Genomic DNA, 22,594 nt, shown 5'->3' on the forward strand with positions numbered 1-22,594 from the left:
TTATCATGTTTGTGGTAATTCTCATTGGTTGACACAAATCCCAAAGAAAGCTTGAATTAGATTGATAATGAAATACATGTAAAAAAGAAGCATGTAAAAGGTTTTACAGTGTTTTCCACTAATACTGAGACTTCAATGAATTTTCATGTCTACGAAAACTATAAAATCTTTGAGGTGGCATTATGACAAGCATACAGATGATGGATCATTAAGGCATCTTGTTGATTCTTTACATAAAAATCATTTTACTTTAAGTTTTCAAACTTTGCTTCTAATCCTTGAAATGTTATGCTTGGACTAGCATATGACAATTTTAATCCATTTAAAGTGATGAGTACTTGGCCAGTTGTATTGATTCCTTATAATTTGTCATCATGGACTACCATGAAATAATATTCATTTATCTTATTGATGATAATTCCTAGTGAGAAAGGTCCAAAAAGTGATATAAACATCTACTTGCAACCTCTTATTAAGGAGTTAACTAGTTATATAAATGAGTTGAGATTTATGATGCCTAAAAAATAAAAAACTTCAATATGCATGTAGCTTTATTATAGACTATTAATAATTTTCCTGCTTATACAAAATTATCTAGTTAGAGCACCAAAGGTCATTATGCTTATCCTTGTTGTTTGTGCAAACATGTTTAAAATGGTTATATAATAGTAAGAAGTTCAGTTATATGGAACATTATCGATCGTTAGGTGATAATCATCAATTTAGATTCCAAAAATAGTTTTTGATGGAACTAAAGAGTTTAGGAAGGTGCCTTGCCTATTGTTAGGTCTTATATCTTGTCAAAGTTAAAATATATCAATTTCACTTATGAAAAGATGAATCAATCAAGGAAAAAAGTAAGGAAGATGTTTAAAGATGTGGCTCTTACTTCTTAAGTTAGTAATGTTGATATACAAGTTAGTGATGTTGATGTTCAAGGTTGTGTGGAAGATGAAAAAGATGACCCGAATAAGGTTGATTTGTAAAAAAAAAATTATTTTCTTTGAGTTACCTTATTGGGAATATAATTTATTACGTTATAACCTTGATATGATGTACATAAAGAAGAATATTTGTGAAAATTTTATGAGGACAATTCTCAATGTGGATAAGAGATCAAAGGACAACTTTAAAGAGATGACTTGACCTAGTTGACATGAAGATTCACCCTAACCTTCATCCTAAGTTGCTTCATAATGGTAAATCACGGTTGCCTTTTGCTAGTTTCGGAATGTCTAAAATAGGGAAAGATGTGTTTCGTAAGGTGTTTAAAAATGTAAAAGTCTCGAATGGCTATGAGTCAAATATATCAATATGTGTAAATTCAAGAAGTGAAAACTTTCTTCATAAAGTCACATGATTACCACATATTGATGCATGACTTACTTCCCCTTGCTTTACATTCATCAATGTCAAAGCAAGTAACTTTAGTGGTAATTGAACATAGTAATATATTCAAAACTATTTGTGGGAAATTTTGAATATGGAAAAGCTTGATAAACTTCAAGATCAAGCCATGATAACTTTTTGCCATTTAGAGAAGATTTTTCCTCCAAATTTCTTTACTATTATGATGCATTTAGTTATCCACCTTTCACATAAAGTAAAAGTTGGTGAACTAGTTTATTATCAATGGATGTATCTTATCGAGAGGTATTTTTTGTTAATAGCTTATTAACAAGTTAGTGTTTATCATACAATTTTAGTTAAAAAGGTATATGAAAAATGTTTTATACCTTAAGTTGTCATAATTTATTGTATTTGTCTTATGTTAATAGTTCATCTTAATGCATATAGTCAATATAGAAACAATTTGAGAGCTTGTGCACATTATCAATAATCAAATCCTTAAGAACTTCATAAGTTGTTCATAGAAAATTTTCATGAATGTTTAAGAGAAACTTTAAGTAATGCCATAATTCCTAATTTCAGAATTGTACATGGAATGCTTAGGATATAATTAATAACACATATTTTATTCCACCTTTATAGGTTATGAGTAGAAGGCTAGTTAGTGAAGAGGTAAAGTATCTTTCACGAAGTCCAAACAAGATTATAAAATAACACAAAAGTTTCATCATTAATGGAATTAGATTTCACATTAAAACTCATGAGAGATTTAGAAGAACATAAAATTCTAGAATTGTTGTTATTTCGTCAACTATAAGCTATGCTACTGTTAGGGACACAAATCCTTTAGAGGAAAACGTTGAATACCATGGCATAATTAATGATATCATTAAGTTGGATTATTAAGGGAAGTGGAAGATTGTCTTATTTTGATATGATTGGGCTAATGTGAATAGTGTTTGAGGTTATAAGAAAAATCACTCTAGATTTACAATCATGAATAATTCACACTAGACAACAACTTATTAATGAACCTTATGCTTTTTCTTCTCAAGTTAAACAAGTATTTAACTTTTTAATGTATTGAGATAAATTATATAGTTAGATATTTAGATGTTTATAATATTTGGTTTATGAATTTGAATTAAAATTTATTTGTTTCAATACTTTTTTATATAATTGTAATAGTAAATATTGAAATAAATAATGATTTTAAATATTATTTTTTATATGTTTCAATATAAAGGTAATAAATTCTATAATTTAGTAGCATTTAAGGTAATAAAATGCCACTAAATTACATAAAAATAGTAGCATTTATAGTAAAAAATGTCACTAAATGAAAAATTTTTGGCCGTTGGGAAACATTCCAAGGCGTTTTTGAAATGCCACTAATAAATTAAAAACTTTTGTCTAAAAAACGTTGCTAGTCAATTAATGGCATTTTGTCTCAAAAATACCATTACATTTTCTAATGTAGGTATAACTTGCACTTTTAGTCATGTTTTTGTCAAATGTCACCAATCAAACATCACAAAAGGTGTAAATAAACACCACTTAAAACTTATTTTCCTATAGTGTAAATGGTAGTTTGTAAACTTCTTAAACAAGTTTAATATGCATTTTAATCCTAATAATTGTGTAAAGAATTCAATAATTGTGTGGCTACATATGGAAATGACATACTCAATGAATCAATCTTTACACTACAGGAAGAGAGTATTAGACATAGAATTTTTCATCGCTAATGCTCCATTTTTTGTTGCTAAACATTTTTATTGATAGAATTTTTGTTAGAAATTTCCATAAGAAAACTTTAAGTCCATAAAAGTTTTTTGTTGCTAACAATTTTGCCATTGCAAATGGGTGGATTATTAACAACGAGATTTTTTGTTGCTAATGATCTTTTTTGTCACTAAAATTTTTTTTCATTTTGGTTAAATTTTTTAAATTTGAAAAATTCCTTCATTAAAAGGTATTAGCGATAGAATTTTTGTTGCTAATAATAAAATTTTTACCAATTTTTTAGAAAATAAAAAAATTTTCATCACAAATATGTATTAGTGATAAACTTGGCATCGCTAACAATAATTTTTAATGTTTTTTTAAAAGTAGATAAAGAATTATTGTCGCTAATTTGTAATTTTTTACCAAATTATTTTAAAAATTAAATAAAAATTTTGTCGTTAATGAGCATTACCAACGAAATTCCATCACTAAAATAGTGTTTTTAGATCTAGGGATTGATCCTTTATGAATGATGACCAATCCTTTTCACATTTTAGGAAATTTTCGAATTACAAATCCTATAAAAATAATCCATATAAATCTTAAATCAATTTTAAAAATACTAAAATTCAGCATTCAATTAATTTTCATATAAATTTAGAATATCCATCACATAACCATCGTAGACATCCTAATTACTTAAATACCCATAAACTTCCAACAATGTCCATAAACATCCATGCAAAAGAAAAGAAAATAAAAAGAAATGATCTCACCAATGAGCACAATTCCTCCCAATCCTTGTTATCGAGCTCTTCTTCCTGTGTGTTGAGAAGATGAAAGAAACGAGTCACCATCAAACATTTGGTTAATGTTGAACAAAATTCACTATATTTCCTCTTAGGATTGCTTTATTTCATCTTGAAACTATTTCATTTCTTTGATTTGGTCTAAAGGGGTAAAATCATTTTTTAAAACTTTTTCATTTTCATACTTTTACCTTTTACTTTGGCTAACAAAGAAATTAAGAAAACCTTATGTTTTTTCTTGAATTTTTTTTCTTTTGTGGTTTTTTCTTTTATTGGAAAATATGAAAAAAATAATTTTTTTGAAGATGCAATTTATGGACAAATACTAGACGGATCGAACAGTGTTAAAAGAAATTTTTATTGAAAATTTTTTTTTCTCTTACATTTTTCTTTCAAAAAATTTTGTTACATTATTATTACTCCCTAAATACAAGTTGTACCAAAGTGCTCTTTAGGTGTCCTAATTTGGGTAATTTCTATAAAAAAGATATGATATGGCCCTACCCTAGATTGGCTCATTATGGCTCATGATATGCTAAGTTAAGATTTATATATCTAGAGGTTCCTAGATTGTTCCCTATATATCATCTATTATATACTAGTAATGCACTCCATTCCTTACCCATTACAAGTTACAAATGGAAATAGTTCAATTTGAGTATGAGTGTTTTGCTAGTAATACGGAGGTTATCATATCACGAGAGTAAAACTACTTTACTTCCTTTCAAAAGGGATAGAGCCCCAGGTATAGGGCTCATGTATGCAAGTGCATAAACAAAGTATGTGGGAAAATATAGCAATTAAAACAACATAAGTAAACAAAAAAAATGACAAAATCAAAGTATGGATGTAACTAATATGCATTATTTTTCAAAAGAATTAAAATGAAAGGAATTAAAATTAAATATCAATTAAACCATTAAATTCAAAACTTAGGATAACGCATGATTAAGTTTTTGATTGACACTAAAAAGAATCCTTAGTGGAGTGGCAAGCTATCACAATGTGGGATCTATGAAACCAATCACAGGACATAAAATTTAAAAATAAAAAACATAGAGTCACTACCAATCTTTTTTGTTATTTGTGATTGGCCACCTAAAAATATTATCTTTTTAAAAAAAATCAAAATTGAATTTAAAGTTTATCAAAAAAATACTTTGGTTTTCAAAAATAGAGTTGGATTCGGGGAATAGAGTGCATAGAGAAAGATTAACACCCTCATAGTGTCCGTTTAAATATGGTACCAATTAATCATGTGTTATCTTTTGGTATTGGATAAAAATGGTTTCAACTTGATGATTAATAATAATTCTCTTCATTTTGTAAAAAAAACAAATGGATTTAAAAAAAAACTTATTTAGGAATATTTTAAAAATCTTTAGGTTAAAGAATTACCTTAAAATTCTCTAACATCTAGGTAGAATTTAAAAACAACTCTTTTCGCCTAATATCCACTATGACTTCCTTTAAAATAAAAATAACATTCTTTGTAGATGATAATTGTTGGTAATTCTGCAACCTTTAAGTAGAATAACAATAATTATTTCCCTTATAATGTTATTTTAGTTTTATTTTAAAATCCATACTTTTTGAATAACATTTTCCATGAAAAACATTTTTATGCAAAAAATCAATGATGTTACAATTAACAAAGAAATAATAATAATTAAAAGACATAAACATGTGAGATGAATGCAAACAACAATATAAAAATAAATATATGCAAATGGATATTATGTATAATGATGAGATTTGATTTTGAAATCAAGTCTTTATATATAAAAAGACCACCTGGACTCTCTTACCCTAAGGCAGAGTTTAGATGCAACTATTTATATTTAAAATCTCATTTTTATGTCTTTTATTTGTTTAATCTTATTATTATTTTTTGTTGAGGAATCATATGAAAAACTTAATAAAATAAAATTTTCTAAATACCCTATCCTCTAGGCAGTATTTAGGAACAGATTATTTCATGTGAGATTTTCATACAAATCTTTTTGGGTGTTGACATGGGTTCTAGGTTTTTGGGGTTTAACTTGTTTGAAGGTTTGGATAATTAAAGGTTTGGGGTTAGATTTATGGCTTGGATCATATTTAGGGCTAGGGGTTAAGTTTAAAATTTAGGGTTTGGTTTATGGCTTAAGTTTGGTTTAGGGTTTAGGGTAAGGTTTAGGGTTGGTTTAGGTAAGGTTTAAGGTAATTTAGGGTTTTGACTAGGGTTAAGGGGTTGACTAGGGATTTTAGGGTTTGACTTTAAAGTTTAGATTTGACTTTGGGGTTTAGGGTTTGACTTAGGGTTAGGGTTTGAATTTGGGTTTAGGGTTTGGTTTTTTGGTTGTAGAGTTTGACTTTTGGGTTTAATGTTTGGCTTTAGAGTTTAAAGCAAGGTTTTGTGGTTTTAAGGTTTGACTTTGGAGTTTATAGGTTGACTTTGATATTTAAGGTTTGACTTAAAGGTTTAAAGTTTGATTTTGGATTTAGGGTTAAGTTTTGGGGTTTAGGATTAAGGTAAAGTTTTCAAGCTTAGATTAGGGTTAGGTTTTAGGGTTTGGGTTAGGTTTGTTTTAAGGTTTAATTTTGGAGTTTAGGGTTTACCGTGGTTTTTGTGAACCTTTCCAAAATTTTTAAATATCTAGGCAGACTTTTGAAATAGACTAAAAAATCATGGTTTTGAAACTTTTTTATGGCTTGATGATTATGCAAATGCTACATGAGTAATGCACATGACAATTAATTAAAATGAAAATGATGCATGAAGCTATACTACTATGCCAATATATGACCAATGCAATTTCACAGATATTTAAAAAACATGGTAAAAAACCATATATCTATTTCATCAAACACTTAGAAGCAGATTAAAAAAAATAATTTTTATTAGCAAGAACATTTATCAAATATATAGCAAACTATCAAAATAACTAGTTGAAGAAAACCATTTTTTTAAAATCACAAAATAGGTAGCAAACATATCACAAAGCAAGGAAACACATAATCATTAGATTGCATCACCAAAAACTCATTAAAATACATAATCAACCAACAAACCATCAAAGGGATGAAAATAACTATATGGATGAAGATGAAAAATGCATGAAAAATAAGAAAGTTATCTAAAAAGCTTTCTCCCACAAGAGAGTTTTTTGCAAGAGTTTTTTTTTTATAGCAGATTTTTTTTATTGTTGGAAAAGAGACTTCATGCAGCCTTATATTTATTTATTTAAAGAGTTAAAGCCTCTCTGATAACTATTGGATCAAAATGAATCCAAGAATAGTAATTTTTTTGTCTTTTTCTTTAAATTTGGTGCCAAGACTAGCAATATAGGTCATAAGATCATTGTACCATTAAATTTAATCGCTTCAAAAATTATTGCACACAACTTGGCTGTTAGTGCAACTGTCCTAGTGAGAAAAGATAATTTTCCCCTTATTAGTGTTTTTAAGCATTTTTCATAATTTTCTTAAAATCCTATGGTCTAATATTTAATGCATCGAAATTCATAAAATAATATTTAATTATGATCTATAGCCATTCATGACAAACAACCCTAAAAGACTAAATTATGAAAGTGCTCCATAAAAGGTATTTTAATAATTTCACTCTTTTTGAGGTGTAATTAAAATTTTTAATGCATCAAAATTACGTAATTTCATTCCACTTAAGGTCCAGTATGATCTCTAAAAGTCCAAATCATAATTTTATTAATCCTAAATCTTAAAAGTCCTAATTAATTGTGAATTCTAAGAGTTGACCTGAGTTTAACTAAATTTAACTAAGTTTTACCAAATTTGACCAGGGGACATTTTGGTCATTTTAGCTCAAAATTCAATTTTTCTAAGGATTTCTTTTCTAAACATAAGGATTTGAAAAAATTTCGACCAATTCCAATTAATCCAGACAAATTTTGAGTTAGGGCCCCATAAAGGGTATTTTGGTCATATTGCCCCATTTATTTTCAAAACTCAAATTTTGTTTTAGAGTCTCTAAAAATCTAATGTCTTGGTTTAATTCTTATAAAATGCCCCTAATTTGATCTTGTTTTGACCCAAATTTGATCGATTTCAAATAAATTTGACTAAATTGACTTTAAGTTGACTCTAAACTTTTTCCCTTATTTTTACTATTTTTCTTGCATCGCCCTTAAAATCAACCTATTCAAAAATCTTTAGATATTCATAAATCTAAATTATGTCTCAATTTTAAAAGATCATGGTTGACTAGAATATGTTTTGACAAAATTAGGTGTCTACAAAGTGTAAAAGAGTCCATTTTGAAAATGGACAAAGTTTATGTAAATGGTATGCGATGTAAGAATACCTAATTCTGTTGAAAGATTTATTCAACAAAATAATGGAACTTTTTTCACTAGGATTCTAAAAAGACGATGGTTGGTAGTGTGTGAAGCTGCTTTCTGGTCTTTATGGCTATTTAGAAATGAAACTATCTTTAATGACAAGAAAAAGGAAAGGTAGAAGTTGTTGTTCTTGATTAAATTAAAAGACCTTACATTGGATCAAAGCCATTGAAGATCATTAAGAGATTGATGAATTCATGTGATGGATAATTCCTATGAAATTGGCTTCTATAGCCCCTGTTGGTAATTTGAGATCAAGAGTATCTTGTGGATATGTCCAACTTCGAACAAATTAAAATTCAATGTTGATTAATAGATCATCTCCTGGATCCACTAGTCTGGTTGGATGTGGAAGGGAGTTGAGAGTTGATACTGATATGATTTGGGAATTTTTTATGGTCAATTTGGAATTTAGAACTCGAATTATATAAAAATTATGGCAATCAAAGAAGTTTTATTGATGTTCTCTAAATCATTTTGGGTAAAGTTCAAAGAACTTGTTATAGAGTCAAATTCAAAGGTGGCTTTATCTTGGGTGGCCAATGTTGATAGGTGACCTTGGAATTATTGGCAAATTTTCAATTAAGTGGATATACTCTTAAGTGAAATAGGGAAAGTTGAGTTTAATCATATTTTTAGGGAAACAAACCCCTTTGCAAACTTAGTAGCTAAACTGGGCAACAATAGAATATAGATTTTTATGCTTAAATTTGGATATGTATCTCAGATTCAAGGGAATTATGTTTTAAATTGTTGGTCTCTTTGAAGCTGTGTTTATAGCTCTTTGTAGCTTTATGGATACTACTCTGTAATTCTATCTTTATGAATAAAATCAAATTTTGGATGAGCAAAAAATATAAATATATATACCATAACATATTCTACAAATTTTAAATATGGGATTGAGAGCATTACACTCCTTACTAACTTAATTTATCAAGACAATCGATTCAAGTACAAGATTGAACTATATTTAGTAGTAGTACAAAATAATTCAATGATTCATTTTGATGGCCAACATTTACATCCTACAAATATTAATTAACTATAAATAGTTAAAGATACATAATGTTCACTAATATAATTAATTGTAACAAAAAAATCATTTTTTATACCTGATACTATCCTTCATAAAAAAAAAATTGATGGATTACTTTAGCCAAGGATCATTTTAAAGCAACTTAAAACATTAAAAGTGATGATAAAAATGCCATAAAACCAATTAAAATCAAGAAATAACAAATTTGACATCAACATAGAGACAAATGGAATTATATGAGACTAAGAAGAAAAAATGCTCATTAGATTAATACTTCGAACACAAGAACTTTGCACAAAATAATAGCAATGTGCTAGGAAGGACCATAAATGAGAGTCATTTTGGTTCTTACAAATGTACTAGGGGAAACATTCATAGTATCAACCCAAGACTATCATCAGGGCCTTCCTGTACATGTTTGCCTTCGCTACCTCTATAGATAGATGATACATGACAATTTTCTTTGTTCCTTGAGGGATATCAAAAGGATTAGCGATAGGATTGCCACTTCATTCGTTACCATCTGCTCGTTCAAACTCTTTGACTTGTTTCTGTTACTAGTGTTGATCAAAAAGCATTTATCTTCACCAAATCAAATTCATCTAGTCAGTTTCTTATCTAAGATTTCAAACTTAAATTGGCCTCTACATTACCATTTTGAGTTTGTGGGGGTGTTTATGATATTTTGTAATATTCTAATCATATTCTAGATTGATTCTAATAATATTATTTTAGTAATATTTCAATAATATTTCAGTAATATTCTAAATTAATTTGATATTGATTTAGAGAATATTAGATATTGATTTAACTAATTATAAGAATTGATTTAGTCATTATTTCTATTTATTATATTTTTATTTTGTAACATTTTACCTCGTATAAATATGCTTTGAGTCACATTGTAAAACACAAGTAATTATAATAAAAGATTTCATCATTCTCTTATTTATCATGGTATCGAAGTCAGGATTTTCTTTATTACCCTTTCTAAATCTGTCATGTGATACGTTTCTTCTATCTTCACCTACATATGATCTGGGCTGGTTTAAATGTTGTTATCCCACATCTAATAAATATCATATTTTCTATAATCTTATATTTAAATTAAACTCTTCTACTTACTATCAATTAATTTTAAGTTGAATACTTAACATGAGATATACAAACTTTCTATTGTTATATGGATGTGGCTTGCCAAGCTTGGAATATTGTGCTTGGCAGCTACATGAGCACTTGGGAGGTAATGTCTTAAAGCTTTCACTAAAAAAAATTTTTCATATACTAACACTTGATTATACTGACAGTCAAATTGCATCAGTAAAAGAGACTTTTACTGACAGATTTTTAATACTGTCAGAATATATCATATTTATACCAACATTTTATTTAACCGTCAATATAAATAAACTTTTTCTAACAATATATGACTATCCGTCAGTATAAATATGTTATATACTGACGGTTATTAATGTAACCGTTAATATAGGCTTAAAACAAAAAAACTATTGGCTTCTATTTGGGAAAAAAAGATTATTTAAGATATTTTCTAGCCAAAAATGACTTGAATAATCCCTTAAAGCTGATGTTTTTGGCTAAAAAATACCTTGAATAATCCCTTGAAAAACCCAAAAAACGTTAGAGAGAGGGATCAAACTTACGACTTTATAGTTTACAACTGTATGCTCTAATCAATTGAACTACTCCAGTGTTTTTATAATTAAAAGCTATTATTTAAACTAAGAATAATCTCATTTAAGGTGTTTTTTATAAAAAACGTCTTAAATAATCACATTCAATTTTTATGAGGGGATTATTCAAGGTGTTTTTAGCTAGAAAATGCCTTAAATAATCCTTGAAAAACCCAAAAAATGCTAAAGGGAAGGATCAAATAACCCTATTCAATTTTTTGTTTGGGATAATCCCTTACAAAAAATTAAATGGAGTTATTCAAGGTGCTTTTGGCAAAAACACCTTGAATAATCCCTAAAATGTTTAAATCATTTTCTTTCCCTCCACTTCTAGCTGACTCTACATACTTAATCTCCACCTCCCACCAACTCTTTCCACCTGTCGCTACCCATGGCTAGATCTCCATCTTCTACCAATTCTTTCCACCTCTCATTGACTCTACAAACTTAAACCTATCAGCATCCATTTTGTTTTAAAGTTGAATCAAAGTTGAAGCATCAAGACTCTTGTCATTTCTCAAAAGTATTTTTCATTTTTTGCATTTCATTTTTGTGTCATCGAGCATGCCTATTTCTTTTATCCTTCTACTAGTGCTAGTTTTGATGATTGAATGTTTTGTGAAGAAGTAATAGCTTAGGACGATTGAATGTTTGGGGTTAACACAATTTGTACAAAAAAAATCAAAATCTCTGCAAGTATTGACTCAACACATTTACAACCTCAGTACAAGTACAATAAAATAGTAAATTGCATTGTTTAAAAAATATCCTAGAATTCAGTTATTAAATTACATATGTAGGTAATGATAATCAGCTTATGAACAAAATTATATTTCCATCTTATCTAGATGGTGGACAATAGCCCTTTAGAGACCTTCAAATAATTATGAAGAATTGAACAACTTAAGCAATTGCTTGGTTGTTGAAGTAGGGGGAGCCTATAACAATGGACAAAATGTTGTCAGGAATTCATTTGTTTATAGTTTGTGGTATGCTTGACTTGACCTTGGAAACATTTCCTATGTTAATTGACCAGTAAAAGCTTAATTTGACGTGAAATTCTTTATTGGGTTTTACTAATTAAATAGGTATTTGGACCAATTGGAATGGCATCATCTTACTTTGGGGAGTTGTTTATTTACTTTGAGCACCATATTTGTAGGCATTCAATCATAGATATTAATGTTCTTTTTTTTTTTTTTTTTTGATTTGGTACAATGACAATAGTTCTTGACTTATTTTAAATTTGTGGATTATAAAAAAATTTGGTTGTTGTTTTATTTCAAATGTTATTAAAAATTTTTACTTTTTTGTGTATTTTTACTTTATATATAACCATATCATATTATAATTATAAATAAATTAATATTAATAATTGAAAATATAATTAAAAAAAAGTCTTTATCAATGCCTTAAAATTTATACTGACGTGTTTATTATTGGAATATTTCAGGCTATACTGATAATCATCACGGACTGTCGGTAAAAGTTAAAACACATAAGGCTATACTAACAAGCATTGACCGTTGGTAAAAGATATACTAACGGAGACATCATCGGTATAAGTTAAAAAAATTAAAACATATGAGTTTATACTGATGGGAATAACCGTCAGTAAAAGGTATAATGCAAAAAATACAATAGTTGCTATACCAACAACTATACATACAGTGATGGACTAAAATCATCAGCATATATCTGTTACATATCCCGATAGCTTAAAAAGCGTTAGTATAGGTCTATACGGACAAGAGATATAATAATAATTATAAATTCGTCGGAATAGATATTTTAACTGTCAGTATAAGGTTTATTGTGCTCTACCGATGGATTTTTAAGTTTTATTGATGATTTTTTGAGCGTTAGTATAGAGCAGTTTTTTTTGTAGTGTTTCAATATACTTGTATTAACTGAAGAATTGTAAGCATTTCTGACTTTATTTGTTTTTGCACATATATGGGCCTTTGAGTATGTTGGCTTGCTGCTCCTGTGCCGGTTCCGAATGCAAAACGTTCCTTTTTCTGGATGCAAGTAGAGGAATCATGGGGAGATGGCTACTATTAAGGGTAGTCGGTACTTGCCAACTTTCTTCAGCATTTTGATGACATGGGCTTGGATCATGTAAGTTTTGAATCTTTTGCAACTTTTGGCTTTAAATTCTTTGGCCTTGAATGTAAATCGAAATGTTCCTCGGTTGCACATCCGAGTTTTATCTTTTTGGGATGCATAATGCACTGCGCACAGGCTCCGGGCAAGCCGTTGCTTTGTGTACCGAGCGGGTGCAGCTCGAAGGACCTAAGTGCCATGTTGCAAAAGGGTTAGGCTTCAAATAATACTGTATGACGTCCGGACAGCCCCTTACGATGGAAAGAGTTGATTAAAGAGAAGCAAGACTATAATGCCTTCTTCAAGCAGTCTACTTTGACCCTCTCGGCACCGGGGCCGTCTTAGAAATAGTGATTCTATTTCTAAACTTAAAGAAAAGATTGAGAAAATGAAAGAACATTGTTTTGTGGTTTTGCTAGAATCTGACCCTCATGGTCTGCAATCTGCACGCTGAGGGTTTGCTTAAGGCCCACAAGTTGTGAATCTTGGGAAAGCATTTCATGTTACTGGAAGTAGATTCTGTCACCGAGACATTTGACACAGGGCTGCCAGCTACTGCAGATTTTTTTCCAGCTTGATCGGCGACTGTATGATCCTTTGCACTGAACTATTCAAAAACCTTCCATTTAGATACAAAGCTATAAGAGTCAAATTTCGCACCATAACATTAGATTTGAATAAATTAATTTTAAGTTGAAAAATAAGTGATTACACAAAATTCAAGCAGTAGTATCGATCGACACTTTCTAATGCCAATCGCCCGCTTCACTTTGCTGATTGACAACCCATGCTTCTTGCCCAAAGAATTTTGAATCACAAGCGTCAACTTGTGACTCTGGAACCTTCAACTAGTGTTGATCGGCACACACGTGTTTTATTCCGAAAATTCTTTGTGAAAGAATTTCTCCTAAAAACTCTCACCTCCATAATCAGGATTGGAAGGGAGGCCATCCCATTCATTGCCGGCGAACTTAGGAAAAAGGATCTAAAGAAAAGCAGCTAAGGTCTACCTTGTTAGTCATTACCCGTTAACAAAACTGAGAGGATTGGTTCAGTATGCATCCTTGCAAATTTTTTTTTTTCCAATTCTAAATTGGACCAGGGCAAGCATTTTCACTGTTTTTTCTTAGCTTATCTATTATAAATTAGTTATGTTACGTTTAGTTAATGTTTTTATTATTTGATTTTTGTTTTTTTCAGTAGAAAGTGGAAAAAATAAAAAATAAACTAAAAACAGGAAACAAATAGCAAAAAAGTGGAAAGTAAAAAATAGGAAAAACTAGCGAACCAAACATTAAGCGACTTATCTTGTTAGTTAATAATTATATTGATGGAGAGACGATGCAGGATGCTTGCTTTGAAGCCAAATTTATGAAACAGCGGTTGGTCAATTATCAATTATGGTTTATAAGTCGTAACCCCCGCTCTCTAATAACAATAAATCCTCCAAATTTACTCATGTTGTTAACATCTTCTATGCATTTACTTTCACGACGGTTTTGGTTTCCCTGAAATGGCTTCTGACTTTGAAATATTGCAACCAATAAAACCAATTCTTCCAGGAACAAAACAGATGGATAAACAATTTTATTTGGGTTTTCAGTTTTTTTTTTTCTCAGGACTTCTTTTCTTTCCTAGGTAACCCGTCAATCTCATAGAACGTGTCTTTGCAAAATACATTGTGGAAAGATCAAAGAAAGCTAAAAATTTTCTGTCATGGACATCAAAGTAGAACACAGGCAATCCCTTCTGAAGAATGAGGAAACGGGAGGGACGGTCCAAGAAGAGCAGCAAACCATTTCGGAATGTGCATCACCAGCAAAACAACCAAAAACCAAAAAACAAAAAGTCGTGAGAAAAACCTTCAAAGGAACAGCCCTTTTGTCCAAGCTTCTGCCTACAGGTTCAGTCCTCACATTCGAATTACTGTCCCCAATTTTAACAAACCAAGGGCAATGCAAAACCCAGGTGAGCCAATACTTGACGCTAGGCCTTGTGGCATTTTGCGCCAGCTTCTGTTTCTTTCTTTCTTTCACGGATAGTTTTAGAGATGAAAGGGGCAAGGTTCGGTACGGGGTGGCTACATTTAAAGGGTTATGGGTGATGGATGGTCCTGTAAAACTTTCAGTAGACGAGGCAAACAAGTATAGGCTGAAGTTCATTGATTTTGTCCATGCCTTGGTATCTATAATGATTTTTATAGCGATTGCTTTGTTTGATAAAAATGTTGTCAACTGCTTTTGTCCGAGGCCATCAGAGGAGACCAAAGAGCTGCTAATGGTATTGCCTGCGAGCATTGGAGTCATTGGCAGCCTTTTGTTTGTTTCAATCCCTAGCAAGCGCCATGGAATTGGCAGCCCTCTCACCAAAAATTAGTTCATCTTCCTGAATCCTGATCTTTTCTCATAATGTTCCCAAGAGGCAGAAAGAACTCTTATTTCCAAGAGAATGCGAGTATTCTTTTTTTACTGGAAATAAAAAGATTTCTTGCTCTGCAAAGACCGGACATTTCTCTGTTTCCAGAATCCTTTCAATATTTCCACCTTCCGTCCAAGTCTATATACTGGTAAATTCATTGTAAAATGGTTGGCCGGTTATAATTTAAACATTCAAACTTGTCAAATAGCAATCCATGTCTTAGAATATGATACAATAACTATAAATTAAAGAAAAAAAAAAAGAAGATTAACATTCAATCAACTCATTTTGTCATCAATTCTTTATCTTGCCAAAATTTTACGCCTTAAAGTAGCTAAAATTTTGAGGATTCAACTCTGTTAAAGAACTTGCAAAGCATAATAAGAAGATGGTTAAAGAATCTGCTTCAATATTCTTACATATATCATATACATCAGAACATTTCAGAACAAACTATGTATTAATCATTCTACCATGGGACAAAAATGAAAATGAAAGGGGAACCAAATTAAGAGGTAAAATAGAAAAGATCAATCTTGTGATAAATCCAGACCTCATCTAAATGTAGGCATAACCGCGCGCCCATAATGGGTGGGTAAGTTTTTAATTGAATAACTACTGAATAGTAGTAGTAAGTTTTTGAGTTTTGAATTTAAAAACAACTAAACTTTTGTGCCTCCATTCCTCTCTTTTTTATTATGCATGGCATTCGGCCATAAGTGGAGATAATGAAGTCAAGTCTCTTTCTCTCGAATAAAGCATGGCATTCGGCTATGAAGATAAAGGATGAAAGAGTATTCTCTAAAGTATGAGATAAGTTTTATATATGTAACACTATGTGATAAATTTACACAGAACAAGAAAGGAAAAGAGAGAGATTGGTATAGAAAAGGAAATTTTTTAAGGAATCTCATGCTTAAGTGTTTGGACTTACACTATGGATAGAGATAATTTTCAGATGCATGATCTTATCCTTGACTAATGAATCAAGCCGACATCACTTCTGCAACACTTCTACAACAACGCTTTCGTTGTAACAAATCAAGTAAGCCTTTCGCATTATTTTAATATATGATCTTATTTATATATTATTACATTGTTCTTCATTGATATCAAAGCTAGGATGGCTTGATTTCTAGTTGTTTCAATGTTTGTCTTGAAACACCGAAACTATTGACATGTTCATAAGTTCTTACTTCAATGCATTTGGAAATCTATGAAAGTATTATACAAGTGTGTAATTTTATAGTAGAAATTTGTTGTGAATGTGTTGGAATATATAAAATGCAAGTTTCCATCATTGTTTGAAATATTTGGATTGAGTTTTTGGTTTCTAAAGTTCAAGCATTTGAATGGTTGATAGGGCATCCAAATGCCCTAAGCAAATTTTTTTTTTTAAAAAAAAATTAACGGTTATTTTCTAAAATAGAAAAAGAGTATTTGAATACTATTCAAGGAATTCAAATACCTCATATGTTATTTTGAAATAGAAAGTAAGCATTCAAATGCTTTGGAGAGAGCATTGGAATAGCCTTATGTTTTTCAAAAATATGATTAAATTTTTAAAACTAAGAATTTTTTTTAAATTGTTTTATCCTTGATTAACTTTGGGAGGTCAAATCACAAAAAAATGATTGAGATAAATCTTAATAATTTTTTAACTTGTGTTGATTCGTGGATTTTTCTTGTATTTTGTTACAAAAAATATAATTGTTTTCATGAGAACTCCTATTGTTTTAAAGATTTAGACATAATTGCATAGAGATATAAGGCAACTAATTGAATGGATCCAAATGATGATGATAATATTGTGTGTCATATTATCAAAGGTTGGTGACAAGATTAAAGAGCTGATCTTATGAGGCAACATGCATGTAAGAATGATCTAAACATATGTAGAGATCCACAATCAACCTATGAGGTATTGTCCACTTTAACTCGAAGATCTCACAATTTTGTCGTACAAAAGACATCTCACAAGTTTGGAGACTTGCACCTACTACAAGGTATTGTCCGCTTTGACCCGAAAGTTTTATGATCTTGTCTCACAAAAAGAGCCTTACAAGTTTGGGTTTAGATCTCTCTCTCTATATATATATATATCATATCATATCATATCATATCTTCATAGTCTTTCAATGTGGGATTGGAGGTGCCACAATCTCCCTCATTCAAGCTTGACATCTCCATCAAGCTAATACAAAGTACACACAGATCCACAGAACCAAGATTATACTAGACTTTGGGATTCTAGAGGTGTCTCTCATGATGTAACATCTAGCTCCCATTCGATTGGTGACTGCTTTAATACCGTTTGTGGAGACCTACACCAAACTTGCGAGGTATTGTCTACTTTGACTCGAAGGTCTCATGGTTTTGTCTAGAAGTGGCAAGCGGGCGGGTTTGAATCAAGCTATCTTAGGATTTGAATCTTTCGAATTAGAATTCATTTTGGGCGGATTATCTTGGATTCAAATTTTTTCAAATTTAGATATTTTTGAATTCGAGCTTTTTCAAATTCAAATATTTTTGGATTTGGAGAATTTTGAGTTCTTACCATCTCGGATACGAGCTATTTTGGGTTCAGATTATTTTGAATTCAATTCAATTCGAGTTAGGTAGCCTTATTGTTTAGACAAGTTTGAAAACTTTCTAAATTTTATAAGTTATAAATATATTTTTGTAATTTCGAATTAACAACTAATTTCATTTTTTAAATTATTAAATAAAAATATTACAAAATGTTAATGTTAACATTTTAAAAATAATATATTTATATAAATATATATTATATATTAATTTTGTCTTTATATTATCTATTATTTTCTAATCCATTGTATAAATTTAAATAAAACTAAAATAATCAAATTTCACATAGTTGAATAATAGACATTATTAAAAAGAATATTATTTTAACATTAACATTTATATAAATATAATAATATTGGGTATATATCAATTGATCAAATGTTCAATTAAAATATTAAATAGTAAATATTATTAAATTAATTAATATAATGCTAATAATTTAAAGTCAACAAATGTAAGTAATTAAATATAATTAACCTTAATCAATAAAGTATAAAATTTAATTGTATTAAAATTAATACTAGTATAGTATACTTTTAAGTTATACTTTAATTTGTTATCAATAATAATTAATTTTATTCTCATTTTAATTTTAATTTTAATTTTAATAGTTATTAATAAATTAATTAAATTAAATTACTTTTTATTTAATATTAAAATAAAAATATAAAAATTGCAAACAAATTGACTAAAAGAATTGGCGTCATATTAAAAAATCATTAGATATTATTTTTTGTTTTATATTGATAATTATTGTAAATATAATGAGATGATAGTATAAAAATCATTAGATATTAATATTAGTGTGTTTCAAATTAAATTTATTTTATAATCAAAATTAAAAATTTAACATTAATTTTTTTTATTATTATTGATATAATTATATAATAATTATCAATAATAACATTTTTAAAATTTAAAATTTTAGTTAAGAAAAATGTTTATTTTTTATTTATTTAAAAGATCATATAATTATAGTTTCAATTTTCTCATGTTATAATATCAATTTTTTATAGGTTTTATATCTAATCAATTTCGAGTTTGGATCATTACGGATTCAGATTATGATGGACTTGGATTGTATCAATTTCGAGCTTTTTTAGATTTGGATTTTTTCAGGTTCAGATATTTTTAGATCAGATTTTTCTGGGTTGTGTTCTTTGACTTTTTTTTTTTTTTGATAAATTCGGGCTAATCTGGGTTCGATCATGGATTGATTCGAATAGATTTTTAAGCTCATATCAGTTTTGCCACCTCTAGCTTTGTCCCACAAAAGGTTCCTCATAAGTTTGAGTTTAGATCTATACATATATATCATATCATATCCTCACATTTTTTCAATGTGGGATTGGAGGTGTCACAACATATACATGATGTTAAATAAATACAATCTTTACACTTAGACAAAAGAATATTTTCAAAGAACTTTGGATATCTAATGAAAGGAAACATCCTATTGTTACAACTTTGGTAAACAATATAGTGATTTGTGAGAAAGAGGTAAGAAGGAATGTGAGCTTCTTGATCAGCCCAAGTCTCCATAGTGGTACACACAAAATTCTTGGATCTTTATGGATGGCTAATAAGAATGTGGAACTATCATAGGAATTTATGGATTCCATCCTAATCACTAGACACAAGATATGTAGCAATTGAAAACATAGTTTAATAAACAATGAGTATGTTTAACAATGAACTTGTTTATGTGTTCAATATGTACAAGTTGTATGAGACTTGTCATGTGAATTTCAATCAATTTATGATATTGATTAAAGATAACTTTATGATTAGTGGGTGTTTTAAGATATGAATTAATGAGTTACCTTAAAACAATAAATTTTGCACAATGAAATCAATTAGTGATAGTCAAACACATAAAAAAGGAATTTGATTGTGAACATAAGGACCTTTTAGTTTCGCTTTATGTGAATAATTGTCATTGTTTTATTAATGACATTATAGCAAAATGAGAAGTGCTTAATGCTAAGCATTAGTTAGTGCATGGGTCTCTCAATATTGAATCATCTTTTTCATATAGCTTTTCTATTTAAATATAGAGTTACTAAATAGGGATAATTATGGAATCTAAAATATGAAAATCAAGTATGTGTTAAAAGAAAAATAGGTTCTTGAAATTTTAAACATTGTTTTAATGAAGCATGAGTCTAGGAATATGTTCTAACATAGAAGGAACCAAGGGCTTGTGAAGCCTAGATAGAGAAAAATCTACTACTCACATTACGTTGCTAAGCGATATGGAAATGATATCATGCATGAGTTAAGGTAGCATGATATTTCTAAAAAGATGCATGAGTTAAGGTAGCATGATATTTCTAAAAAGATATGGAGTGCTTTGACAACAAAGTTTGCTTTAAAAAAAGATCGATCACATTGTGATAGATGAATAAAAGGTTCAAGCTGTAATTCAGTCCTTGCCACATACTTGAAAGCATATAAAGGTGCACTAACTTACAATGAGAGTATAAGAACTCTCAATGATGCTTCTGTCATGTTTAATAATAAGAAGATCATATAAGAAGCATCTGAGCCTAGTGTCTATATGTATATGAAACGCATATGTTCAAAGGAAGCTATGGGCTTCAAATGCAAGCCACATGGTGGGAATATGGAGAAAGCTCCTAAAAGACCAAAGAATGGTCAAAGTGGCAAAGGGAATGGTACCAATACTTAGTCTAAAAAGAACAAAGATAAAGTTAAGTGCATTAATTGTGGTAAAAAGAGTTACTTTATTTATGAATGTAAGAAGATGAAAAAGACTCAAAAGGCATAAACCATGTAGCACAAAACATGACCAAAATGTATTTATAAGAAATAATCAAAGGATTGAAGCAATGAGCATTGACACCTACAAGTTAAATGTATGTGGTGGAAAAACTCTCATCCTACATAATATCTTATTTGCTCTTAATATTTGGTGGAATTTAATTTTTGTCACTATTCTCTTTGTCAATGATTTCTTATGAATTTTAATAAGACTAATATGAATTTGTTTTTTGAAAACAAATCTTTATAGATCTAGATGTTTATAAAATGGTTTTGTCATGCCCATATTAATGTGAATGTTTGGCATGCTAAACTTGGCCATATGAGGTAACAAAAAATGGATAGATTAGCAAAAAAAGGATTACAAGGCCTTATATAATAAAGTTAATCAACCATTATGTGTAAACTATCTAGCAAGGAAATTGATAAGAAAACTAGATTTGGGGTTCCATTGCAATTGATATATTTCAACATTTGTGTCCTAATGTATGTAAAGGCACATAGTGGAGGTTAATATTTTATCACATTTATTGATTATAACACACATTTCAGTTTTGTCTATTTGATTCTTCATAAGTCTGGTATTTTAAAGTGCTTTAGAAAGTTAGTGAAAAATCAATTAGATAAAAGTGTTAAAGTGTTGAGAACTGATTATGGATGTGAGTACATGTCTGATTAGTTCAAAGAGTTATGTGATGAAAATGGTACTAGTAGGTAGTTAACTATTCCAATGACTTCATAACAATAAAGTATTATAGAGAGAAGAAATAAAACTTTTCTTGAAATGGTTTTGTGAATATTGGCCTAAGTGAGTTTGCAAATCACTTTTGAGGTGAAGTATTGTTAGTAACTATTTATATATTCAATTAAGTATCCTTCAAGTCAATTACAACTACTTCCTATGAATTGTAGACTAATAGAAAACCCAATCTCAATAACTTGAGAACTCAATGATGTACTGTTTATGTTTTGAGTTCACTTATTAACAATACAAGTTAGGTCCACAATGCAAAAATATTATGTTGGTAAGATATTCTAAACATTCCAAAATGATATGTGTACATAAATGAACAATCGAGTGAGAGTGTAACCAAAATTTGAATTTCAGAATGCTATTTTTCTAGAAAACGATTTTAAAAAAATAAAGGTGAGATAAGTTAAAAAATGTCTCTTTATAAGATGAAGGATGTAATTGATTTGGTAAGCTGCAAGTCAATTAATTATATTCCTACTCAATAACCAACAGTATCCATTCAAGGGGAAGCATGACTAAAGTTAATGAATTTATTGAATTTGTTTAACAAGAATCACAAGTCATACAAAAGAAAAGTGGATAAAAGCAATGAAAGAAGAAAGATGGAGTCTAAAGATCAAACAATGTATTGGAATTGGTTGATCTATCGAAAGGACGCAATTCTAGCCATTATAGCCTGTTTAGATTTGGAGTTATAATGAACGGATGTGACAAACGCATTTTTAAATGAAGAATTGGAAAAGAAAATTTATATGGAATGACCTATAGGTTTAATTGATAGAGGTCAATAGAATAAAAATTTGCAAATGATTAAAATCATTATATAGTCTTAAAGAATCTTTCAAATAATGGTGCATTAGTATTCATCAAGTGATGATTTCATATGATTTTACCATAATTGATGAAAATGGCTTCACGTATGTCAAAAGAGTTATAGATGAGTTTGTGATCTTGTCACTCTATAT

At 29.2% G+C, this 22,594-nt stretch overlaps 1 protein-coding gene across 1 annotated transcript; it reads left to right on the forward strand.

The window, feature by feature from the left end:
- The first annotated feature begins 14,800 nt into the window (after positions 1-14,800).
- LOC111281590 (protein DMP7-like) lies at positions 14,801-15,735 on the forward strand. Its single transcript, XM_022869298.2, has one exon. The coding sequence runs from the start codon at positions 14,801-14,803 to the stop codon at positions 15,458-15,460; it is 660 nt and encodes a 219-aa protein (XP_022725033.1). The 3' UTR covers positions 15,461-15,735.
- The last annotated feature ends 6,859 nt before the right edge of the window (positions 15,736-22,594 follow it).

The sequence above is a fragment of the Durio zibethinus genome, chromosome 5, assembly GCF_047325235.1.
Source record: "Durio zibethinus cultivar Kanyao isolate XHJ-2024 chromosome 5, ASM4732523v1, whole genome shotgun sequence".
In the NCBI taxonomy this organism is placed as follows: domain Eukaryota; kingdom Viridiplantae; phylum Streptophyta; class Magnoliopsida; order Malvales; family Malvaceae; genus Durio; species Durio zibethinus.